Here is a 12,704-nt window from a genome sequence, read left to right on the forward strand (position 1 = left end):
TCAAATAAAAAAGGAAATTCTTAAAATTTGAGAATCATTTGTGCTTAAAGGGATCACCAAGTAACTTTAATTATTTTAGTATTTATTTTATTTGATCTTTTTTTGATTTACTGATTAGCGCAGCAGTTTTATGCCCACTAGGGTTTTTTAATTTAATATCTATATTCTATTAAAAGTGTATAAACGGGCTCTATGAAAAGATTGTGATGGCGTAATGTCATTTTCATCTTCTTTAAGACCCCGTCTGTTTAACTCTTTTTTTTATAAAGATCATTGTAAAAAAAGACTTAATTCAATGGTTTAGTAGACTATAATTTTAACTTAATTTGTATAATTGTTGTGGAAATTACATAACGCAGCACACAAACAAAAAATTTTGTACCATTTCACCCCACACTCCCCAATTCTTGACAACAACATTGAAGAAAATCTCAATTTTAGTCGGAATTTAAAAAAAAAATGAGTTAGTGAGAAAAATAATAACAAAACAGAAATCGGCAAACAAAAAAAAAATAATTTTGATATGGAAAAAGTCTAAATTTAAACTCAAGAATATTTACATTAACGAGGATTACTTCTTCGATACTTCTTTGATAAGATTATGCAAAAAATGTCATTCGAAGAAATAAAGGTTATCTAATTAGTTATCTATTAGAATATTAAAAACTTAAAAAAAAATGTCCGAAACTTTCTTAACTTAGCATTTCAAAATGGATTTATTCTAATCATAAATAAGTCAGAATCAACAAAAATAGTGCAACCTCAATTTATTAAATTATAACAATCGAGTTTACTAACTCGAAAAGAAAAACTAAATATTTGCATCCGCTGCTCAAGATCAATTTCAAATATTTGTTTTAACTCAAAAATATGTTAAACACTTCTCCAAAAAGTAAAAATAATTAATGATATCTCTATTTAACTTTTTTAATCAATCTCTATATTTTAAAAAATTGAAACAAGTCTCACAAATAAAAATTACTAACAAAGCTTATGACAGATTTCTTCAAATATTTCAAAAGCATGACAACAATGCATTTTTGGAGATAACAAAAGTTATTAAAACTAAAACATATTTTCGGAGATATTAACAAAACATATTTGAAACTATGGACAACTACCAGCATATTAAAATCATCAACAAAAAAACAACAACAACAACATTTGTATGAAAAGTTTCTTAAAAGGAAACATTCGAAAAAGAATTAAAGTATAAAAAACTAAAAGGTATTTTTTGAATAATTGTTAATCGTTCCAAGTTAATGTTGAAATCCTTCTAGGAAATGTATTACACAAACCAATTAATAAAATTTTAAGACGTCACTTAGAAAGCATTAAATGTCAAAATGTTGAGGAAAGGTATTATACAAACCTATTACTCAAATTTTAAGGCGACACTCAGAAATCATGGAACGTCATAATGTTGAAATCGTTCTAAGGAAATGTATTTTATTAACTAATTACTGAAATTTTACGGCGACGCCTAAAAATCATACATTGTGATTTATGTAACTGGTAAAAAAAGTTTAATAATAAATTTCCTTCCAAAAACAATCAATTTTAATTATGGACAATCATTGAATCAATTTTGAGTATATATATTTCTTGACATGTTTAAAGAGTTTCTAAAACATTTCTAAAAACATTTAATCTGGGTATTTTAGTGCAGGATCAAATTATGCTTGAAAATAAGACTTGGTAAATTTAGCATCGAGTCATATTTAACTGATATTAGTTTAAATATGACTTAATCACATAATCACATTTAACAAAAATAAAATAACCCAAAATGGGTTGTTAGCAGCTTTTTATACATAAAGGCAGAATAAAGGGCTAGAAGTTGATAGAATAAATTGCAATGTTGTAATGAAATTTAAGCATTATTTTATATTTGCATATTTTTTGTGTCTTTTAAAAAAGGATTTCAGAAAAATTTTAAAATCGCAAGTGCTGAGTCGTTTCTTAATTCAGGAAAAGTTTCTAATATTTCTAATTATAGAACCATCTCCATTCTTCCTTAATTCTCTAAAGTGCTATAAAAAAATAATGTACAATTTATTATTTTCTTTTGTAATTTTTTCTTCATAAGAAACTATTTGGGATCAAAAAATGTTATTTTACCGACCATGAAATTTTTAATCTCATTCATGAGATTAAAAATTGCATTTTTTGATCTCATTCAGGAGATTAAAAATTGCATTTTTTAATGTCATTCAGGAGATTAAAAATTGCATGGTCGGTAAAATAATTTTAATTGAAACAATTTTCTTAATAGGTCTCAGCAAAGTCGTTAACACCTAATTTTTAATTTTAATTTTAACACTTTATCCTCTAAACCAGAATTTAAATTTGCAAATAAAGCTTAGTTTAAAAAATCATTATTCTAATAAAAAGCAGTATATTTATAACGGTGGCAAAACTGATATTAAGATAATCACTTGTAGAGTTTCTCAAGGGTTCATGTTAGGACCAGTGTTATTTTCAATTTGCATTAATGGTTTAAAAAAATTGTAATTTTATTTGCTGACGACAATAAATTAAAACAGTGAACAAAGGACTTTAATAAATATCAGGATAGTTTAATACAAATGAAAAATCACTTTTACTTAATCATAAGTAAAACTTCTAAAAATATCAAAGCTCTTACCTAAATTAAATATATTTATTTTGCTTTAACTCATTATTATTTCATTTATTGTAACGTTGGTTGTTGCAGCATCAATAAAACAAAACTGAAAAAATTTTCAACAAGCAAAAACGTGTAACTAATATAATATATAGTGTATACCGTCTCTCCTATTCACAACCGTCTCTCCTATTCACAACCGTCTCTCCTATTCACAACCGTCTCTCCTATTCACAACCGTCTCTCCTATTCACAACCGTCTCTCCTATTCACAACCATTGTTTAATAGTGTAAAAATTCTTAATGTTTACCAAATAAATATCTATCATTTTTGAAGTTTAAACATAAATAATAAGTTATGGTAGATATTTAGTTAGTAAAAGTTGAAAGCATCAACTGCCTTGAGTTAAGGTCTGGCGCTTTTGTACCTAACTTTACCCAAAACTAACCAACTTGCTTGTTTTATATTTAATATAAATATATATGTCTAGTGGTATTACAATATCCAACCCAACACATGTCTATACGCGTTTTAATTCACTTTCGGAATTAAAACTCGTATATACATGTGTTCGTCACAATCTAGGCGTAAACTAAAAATACGTTGATTTCACTAGAGTTTAACGCGTACTTTATGATGTTCTAAAGTCAAATTTAAGTGTGGCGTGGTTTTATTACTGGTTTCGCATTCGTTACGGAAACATAGTCTAAATATTATACTACGTTTCTGTAACATTGACACCATTAATAATAAACTTAAAAACCATTCTCGACACATTTTATTGTTGGAGCTTTTAAACACTTTAAGCATGGTTTCTGTTGCGTGTTTAAAAGCCCCTAAAATCAAAATTGTTTAATTAAATTATTTTTGCTGATGGCACTAATGTTTTCAAATAAAATCAACAATTTTAAATCTTTCCCTTAAAAAGCATATTTTCTAAACAATTAAAATAAGTAAAAATTTCGCGATATTAAAAAGCGGTGTTGACTCGATAAAATTAAACTACAGAACAGTCTACATAATTTCTTACTTTTCCAAAATAATAAAGCGTATGATGTATAATAGAATGTACAATCATCTTGAAAAAAAAACAATAATATTTTTCATCATGAACAGTTTGGTTTCTGAACATAGAATAACTAATCTTGACTACTAAACTTTGTATCCCAGTGGGCACAGTACGTTTTTAAAACGTTCTTTGGACGTTTTTATTAGGTTTAAACCTTATAAAAACGTCTAAAAAACGTTTTAAAAACGTTTTAAAAACGTACCGTGCCCACTGGGATGGTTTTGAAAACATTACTTTTGCATTTGTGCTTTATGATTTGCATACAATTTGAATCAATAAGTTGCAGTGTTCCACAGGATCAATACTTGGTCCTTTATAGTTTTTAATTTGTCCTCAAAATTACTTAATTATATTATTTTGCTGGTGACATTAATGTTTTTTTTTAACCCTTCAAATTCAAATTTAAAAAATACTTTTTATTATATAAACGCTGAGCTAACATAACTTAACAAGAGGTTTATTGCAAATAAATTTTATGTTCTTATAAATAAATTTTATGGCTAATAAACTTTATAAATCTTATAAAGTTTATTAGCTAAACGAAATTTAGGTTTATTAAACTAAACGAAATTTGTTTAATAAACCTAAATGCGAGAACATTCCTCTTAAAATAAATTAACCAAATGATAAAATAAAAACAGATTTTTTTCAGTTGTTTCTTCAACTTAAAAAGTATTTCTCTAATTGTCCCAGATTATTTTTTTCTTCTTCATCAAATGCACTTTTTGTAATAATTTTTCTTAAACTTAATTGATTTTTTCATCTTGGGTAACTTTTGAAAAAGTAAAATTGTTCTCGATATCTTTTTACGTACGTTAGAGAATATATAGAAATACTTAAACGCGGAAATATTTTTAAATATAGACAAAAGTATGAACAAGGGAGTTTTGAAAAAATCGAGATCCAAATTCTTAAAAAAACCGTTTTTCGAATTTTTAAAATAAAAATTGAATAACGAGAAATACTTAATTTATATATTTTATTTATTTGAAAAGAAACTTATTAATTAAATTTTCCATGACCCCTTTTAAAAACGCTTTACTTTGATGAATAGTTTTTCGATTTCCTCTTGATCTGAATCAGCGTTCACAATAGTATTTTGAAATATTGTAGACTTTTCAGACAAGTTAATAATGTCAGTTTTTGAAGCTAAAAGAAATAAACTAGATGGTTTTCTCATTTCCTACAAAACGCAAGATTAGCAAACGCCTATAATAAAACTGCATAGGAAATTAATGGTGAAGAGAGGATGCAGCAAATTTTTTATATTGTTGTTAAACACGAACATAAGCCCAAACCTGGATCAATATTTCATTTCAATAAAAGTTTCAGAAAAGTTGAACTTAGCATTAGAAAAAAACCCAGTTACACGCCCTGCGGAAAAAAACCCAGTTACACGCCCTGCGGAAAAAAACCCAGTTACACGCCCTGCGGAATTTAGTCCCTAAAAGACTATTTTTAAACATTCAAAAGACATTTAAAAAGTGTCTTCTTTGAACCAAACTTAAGAATATTAATGCTTAGATCAAATCAGAATATTTTTTTAAATATTTTGGTAATCGTAGCTTGAGAACAAAAATACCCCTACAAGGGCAATGAAATAATAAAAATTTAGCTTCGCAATCGAATAATTAAGTTATTTCAGTTTTACAATTGAATATTTTAGTGTGCGAGAGTTATAACCATGTAAATTTTTAATCCCTTTATTTGAGTTAAACTTTACTAGAAAAAATATAAAAATATTACTGTTCTTTCGGAGTTAGTTCAATATATATGTTACGATATGTTTTTATAAATAGTTGAAATAAGACAAAAACTAACTTTATTCTTAATATATAGGTGAATGTATTCCATGTTTAAGTTTCTGAAAAACAATTTTATCCTTTTTTATAATTATATTCCCTGCAAGGTTTAAAAAACTTATATGTATTTAAAAACATTATTATACATTTATCTTCATAACTTATTAATCCATATTAAATATAAATTCTTGAAGTAACCAAACGACGCAGAACATCACCCAATTTTTATGATCTTTTGCTTACATTTTTTCTTTAGAAAACATTCTACATGATTCAAACATGTCTTTTTTAGGTACAAAATTACATAAAAAATAAATTCATGTAATTTAGCAGCTAAAAGGTATGTTGGTAAATATAATAAAAGGTGATGTTACCTGTTTAGTTACGACACCATATTTAAGATTTTATAAGCTAAACTCTAGAAGATTGGTTATTAATTTACTAATGTAATGTAATGTTATTTTCTACTCTCAAAAAAATTAAAATTAAGCTACTTAAATTTTAATTGAATATATTTTAAATTTTTAAATAAATTTTAAATTTTTTTTAGTTTTTTGCTCTTGAAGTCATATAAACACTACCCTCCATTCTCATATACGCTATTTGCAGACCCCCTCTTCCCCATTCGAGCCTACGTATTTTATAGGCAATCCTTAAGCATTTCTTCAAACTTCAACTTTGAAAAATATTATTATGGCTTTAAAGATTCACAAAGAACCTAAACTAGTTCTTTTTGTGTATTTCCGGCTTGAGAACCGGTGCTGCTCCAATGACTAAAGCTAGCAATAAAGTTCAGACCATCTAGTAAGAAAATTAACTTACCGCACCACACTTGTTGTTGTTTAATGTTTAATTTTAAGATTCATTAATTCTGACCTTTTTTTCAAACAAAATAAAAGATACTTGAATATTTATTTAGTAATGAAAAATATTATATACATATATAATTAATATATATAAATATTATATCCATATATTATAAATATTATATAAATATATATTACATTTACTAGAATAAATCTTTAATTTAAAAGTTTTGAAATATATTTAACTACTTTGTAAGTGACTAAAAGGTTATTTATTTACAATAAAAATAAAGGCTTTGCTTGCTTACAAAACGTTTAAGACTAAAAACAGATGACGTTGGGATAAAACTAGGGTACAACCTCAATGAGGGTTTCTAACTTCTTTGAGAATCTCTTTATATTAACAGATTCTCAAACATATGGAGTTTAAAAAAATCTTTTATTGGAGCTTTGATAAAATGAAAAATTGTTAAAAAAATTAGTAACTATACTATATAAACACAAAATTTTGTTTTATTTGAATAACTAATATTATAAATATGGTTTTTATTGCCAAATAATTTCTTGAAAAAATTAAAAACTGTGTTTTAAAAAAATATAAACTATTTATTATCATAAGAAATACGATCATTTAAAATAATAACTTGCAAGAACAAGCTTTTCTTTTCGAAATTATAAACTCGTTCAAAAATATTTTTGAAAAATTTTTTACAATTAAAATTAAAAAAAGTGTCAGGGGGAGGGGGATAGCCTTCTAGTCGGCGCGGTCCCTGTATTTAAAGTATGTTTTAGGAATTCCCATTTAAGTTTAGTGCGCTTGAGATAAATTAGTTCGTATTAAATTCATCGAGACCCAACACACGCTATTTCTGAAAGCAAATTTTTTGAAATAGCGCGATATCAAACGCAGTTGTTGTCCTAATAAATTTAAAGTATCATGTTTGTGTTTACGTAACATGATTAAATTAATTTAGTTTTTACTATTAAATTTGATTTTAATAAAATTCGATATGGTCTTATTTTGGTTTAATTTGACAAAGAAAAATTAAACTTTAAATTAAAACTACGTTTTGGATTCAAAAAAAATAATAAATCTTGAAAAAAGTATTAAACAAACTTTTTTTTTTTAAATTTATTTTTATTACAAAGACTTTTCAAATGGCAGACTTATCAATATCAGATGCACTCAAGTTAATATACCAATTGCAAAATTATGTTGTCCATAAAACAGAGAAAATTGAATTTTTAATAAAAGAGTTAGACTTACTTCGTAGTGAGTGTGAAGCATTAAGAAAAGAAGTTCAAATTTTAAAGAAAGGTTCCTTATGCAAGTGGTGAGTAATTTAGTATTTATAATACTTTATACATATTTCAATCCACTTCATTATTTATATATATTCTCTAACCTCCTTGTTATATACTACTTTGTTATATATATACAAATATATATATATATATATATATATATATATATATATATATTTATATATATATATATATATATATATATATATACACACACATATACACACATTCATTATATATATATATATATATATATATATACACACATATACACACATTCATTATATATATATATACACACACATATACACACGCAAATACACGCATTCATATATATATATATATAATATATATATATATATATATATATATATATATATATATATATATATATGCAATATTAATGTAGTGGTAGAGCGTTCACTTCATAAGCAAGAGGTTCCATGTTCCATCCCTCCACATCCCTGGTAGTACAGCGCTTAACTTCAAGGTTCGTGTTTTGGAATCATAGAGTTGAGAGAGGGTTATAACCCCAATTAAGTAGCCTCCTTGTCTGTAGTGGCCTTCTGGGCCTTGGGGAGGTGAATTAAAAATATATTTATATACATACATATATATATATAAATATATATATATATATATATATATATATATATATATATATATATATATATATATATATATATATATATATATATATATATATTAGGGTGGTCCTTATTACAACTTTATTTTAAATGTCTACTCTCACCCTCTAAATGTGTTTAATATAATAAAATAATGCCAGATTTATTAAATTTTTGGAAAAAATTGATCCCCGCCGCATCCCTGGTAGTACAGCGCTTAACTACAAGGTTCGTGTTTTGGAATCATAGAGTTGAGAGAGGGTTATAACCCCAATTAAGTAGCCTCCTTGTCTGTAGTGGCCTTCTGGGCCTTGGGGAGGTGAATTAACAATATATTTATATACATACATACATATATATATATATATATATATATATATATATATATATATATATATATATATATATATATATTTATATTTATATATATATATATATATTAGGGTGGTCCTTATTACAACTTTATTTTAAGCGTCTACTCTCACCCTCTAAATGTGTTTAATATAATAAAATAATGCCAGATTTATTAAATTTTTGGAAAAAATTTTTTTTTTTAGGTGTAGCTCAAGACCCTTAAACATCAGATAGGTCCCTATAATTATCAAAAAAGTTGTTCTTCAAGAGTATATCATGTTGGGTCTTAACAGAAGTGCAATTTAATTTTTTTTTTTTTATAATCATTATTTTATAAAAAAATTATTATTTGAGATTTCACTACCTAGAAAATGGCATTTATTAACTAAAAATAAACATTTTTATAAACATTTTTTATTATAATATTTTTTTCTCAATGTTTTTTTTTTTTTAATTTTGTTATAAAATGATGATTATTTTTAAAATTTTTATGTAATTTTGCTTCTTTTGAGATGCACCATGATATACTTTTGAAGAATTTTTGTTTGATAATTATAGGAACCCATCTGGTATTTAAAGGTCTTGAGCTATCCCTTAAAATATTTTTTTTTTCAAAAATTTTTTTATTTGTTGTTTAGTAGTTTTATTTTATTATAAAGAACACATTTAGAGGGTGAGAGCAGACATTAAAAAAAAAGTTGTTTAAATGGCCACCCTAATATATATACTATAAATAATATATTGATACTAAACTATTTATTTAGTTGATGTTTTGATACTGTTTAGGAAAGTTAAATTTTTAAGTAGAAAAATTTTTATAGGAAAAGTTGAATAAGACCATAAATTGTATTTATCAACTTAAGCTAATCAAAACTTCAATAAAAATGATTTACATAAATTTTGTGTTAATTGAAAGCTGAGAGCAGTAAGAAACATTCCTTAAAATATGCCCAGGGTTAGTGGCGGTGCCTCCGGCACTATCAACCACCCAGGGTGCGGGAGTATTTTGTAATTATCTAGACAAATTAATAAGGTTTACATTTTTGTTGTTGTTGATATTTTAGGGATCAATAGAATGCTCAAAAAATCATCAATCCCCTCTGTAGCAGAAATGAATAGGTGTATTTAGTGGTAATTATAAGGAGTGAATGGGTGGAAATGTTGAGTGTTTTAGCAAAAATATAAGCATATTTACTTAAAAAGACTGGATGCATTTGTTGAATATCTATGTTTGGAGACTTGTGCTCATTTAAATTGAATTATCTTTTTTTTTCCTACTTTTCTTATTTCTAACAATGGGGTTGGGCATAATTTTAATGTCGTATTTTCACATGTAGGCATATTCATTTATAAATACAAAGTTAAAAAGTTTAACTCTGTATTTATAAATGAATAAAGTAATAGTAAAGTTTTGATTAGCAATAACTTTACTATTAATTAATATTTGATTAATTTCAAATAAGATTGCTATTATATGGACTTTTGCTTATAGTTAATATAAATAAATTTGTTAATATAACTGTTAATATAAGCATAAATTTGTTATGCTCTTGCTAGTTGTTTTTTTTGCATATGTTTATAGTTCTTTTTTTATTCTTGTTATTATTATTATTTTTTATATGCTTTTATTATTATTTATTATCTTTATGAGTTTTTTTGACTAATTTATTTTAATTAATAGGAAATTCATCATAGTTTTCTTTCATGAAATTTTGCAAAGTGATATTTTTGCAATTATTATATGCTTGATAACTAAAATTAAAACTTAAAACATTAGTTGTTTTACATGTTCACAGTGGGCCAAACAGTGGACATTGCTCAAAAATCAATGTTACTAAAATGAATTTAATTTATTTGTTATTGAAAGCCAAATAAATTTCCAGTTCATTAAAAAAAAAAAAAATTCAAAAGCGTGATTTGTTCAGGAAATATACTAGTTTGAATAATGTAAATTCGTTGCAAAAGATATGTAATAGGTATAAATGATATATAAAAGTCATTTTTGGCATTATATAGAAAAAAATGTCACTATATAAGCAGTGTTGATGTGATAATTGTATGTAGAAACCATCTTCGACTGCAGTTTATGAAAATGTGAATGTTAACTTTATAGATTGTTGCACAAAATTTTTTTTACTTGTTATATCTAATGAAACAACTAAAAATTAGCAAAATTTTAGTGTTTTTTAACTAATTTTAGTGTTTTTTAACTAATTTTTTATCAGAAAAAATAATTTATCTCAAAAAGTGACAAGTTGGCACTAGTAAACCCATATATTTTTAAACTCCCATAGCAAAGAGGAGTAAGATGCTATTTAATTAAATTGTGCCAACTTAGCACTTTTAAACAAAAATTTAAAAGAATGACTCTACCCCTATAGTTTAATATTTTGTAAAATCTATTAGAAAATATAAAATTTTTTAAATTAAAATTTTTCAGTAAAAGTGTATGTCTAGAATTTAAAAAAAGGATTAATACCAATTTTTGACTAACACCTCCACCCCCTACCTCTTGCCCTCTTTTCCATTGAGCTTTTATTTTTTACCAAATTTAATCTAGTTAGTTCAACCATTAATAAAAAAAAATACTGCAGCACTTAAATCTGTTTTAAAATGAACAAATTGCAAGAGTTAAAAACTGAGGGCTTTGTGGTGTATATAGTAATAGTATAATATTTTTACTTATCACGTAACCTTGTTTATATTTTGATTTATATTATTTTAAGTTTAAATTATTTTGTTTAAAAAGTTATTAGATAATGAATCAACAAAAATATTTATATCTTCAGTTTAATAACAATGAAGCTCTCTGAGTTTGATTTATTTAAAATTTTCATTGCTGAGGAAAATAAACAACCAAAAATTTCTGCAAATATAACATATTATATACTAGTAATTGCTAAGGCACTTGGCTCCAATGAATTGATATTTTCACAAAAAACAATAGTTAAAAATTAAAAAATTGGCTATGCTGGCATATAATTCAAGGCTGATAGGGAAACCTTTCTTGAAGAGTATGTTAAAGAATAGCTCTAAGAAGAGTATGTTAAAGAATAGTTTCCAATAGAAACAATTTAAACAGTTTGTGCTCTTGGTAGGCATTCATGTACAAACTAAAAAAAAAACTTTTTTAACTGCTGGTTTTAATATATTGCCTAGTTGGAAATATCTTAGAAGAAAACAATCTGAAGTAACACCAATTATTATGAATTATCTTGAACTTTATTTTTGTGTTTACTTCAGTCTATTTCAGGCTATTAAACTGACGATGCAAAGGATATTGATGAACATTTTTTTAGATATAAACATTGAAAATGTACTAATGAAAATTAAGTTTGGATTTGATGGTAGTGGAAACCATGCAATATTTAGTTAAAAAGATAACGTTAACACTAGCAATATCATACTGACATTATTTTGTCCATTTTCACTTGAAACAAAAATAGTAAGCAACTTTGGCTATGGCCTGGGCCAGGTTTAATAACACATAGCCGCGACCGGGGATGAGTTTATGATCAGTGCTGCATTAATATTGATAGATCCTATAAAAATGTTATTTTTAACTAAAATTTATGATATGAGTTATAATTAAAAACAAAATTTTTATAGGATCTATCAATATAAATGCAACCCCGGTCATAAACCTGGCCGGGGCTGCATTTATATTGATAGATCCTATAAAAGTATTGTTTCTAATTATAACTCATATCATAAATTTTAATTAAAAATAACATTTTTATAGAATCTATCAATATTAATGCAGCCTTGATCATAAACCTGGCCCCGGTCATGGCTAGGTGTTATCAAACCTAGCCCCGGCCCTGGCCCCGGTCGCTCACTTAACAGAAACAGGTTTGTTAATATGGTTGCAAAAGTCACAAAATGCCTCACTGAGTCACAAAATATTGAGTCTTTAAATGGGAAAAGAATCAAGAGAAACTCTTCAATCATTGTCTGTCTTTAATTCTGACATAGAAGAGTTGAAAAATAAAAGTTTCCTTAGGTATAAAGAAGGAAAACAATTTAATGTAAATGTAATAGCACTATCACATATACAATAAACTGTATATTCATATATAATGGGTATAAAAGCAGCAAATTTTTTTTCATGAGTT

General features: G+C 25.6%; 2 protein-coding genes across 3 annotated transcripts in view; one reads left to right on the plus strand and one right to left on the minus strand.

Annotated features, from left to right (window-relative positions):
* Positions 1-12,704, minus strand: part of LOC100198448 (protein MCM10 homolog) — a 168,447-nt gene that overhangs the window by 103,818 nt on the left and 51,925 nt on the right. The window lies entirely within an intron of this gene.
* The window catches only part of LOC101234331 (IQ motif and SEC7 domain-containing protein 1), a 74,434-nt gene continuing 68,863 nt past the window's right edge, over positions 7,134-12,704 (plus strand). For both annotated transcript variants that reach the window (XM_065817558.1, XM_065817557.1), the window contains exon 1: positions 7,134-7,638. In XM_065817558.1, coding sequence (XP_065673630.1) covers positions 7,463-7,638 — 176 coding nt within the window. In that variant the 5' untranslated portion in view covers positions 7,134-7,462. The remainder of the gene's footprint in view (positions 7,639-12,704) is intronic.

Source organism: Hydra vulgaris, chromosome 14, assembly GCF_038396675.1.
Source record: "Hydra vulgaris chromosome 14, alternate assembly HydraT2T_AEP".
In the NCBI taxonomy this organism is placed as follows: Eukaryota; Metazoa; Cnidaria; class Hydrozoa; order Anthoathecata; family Hydridae; genus Hydra; species Hydra vulgaris.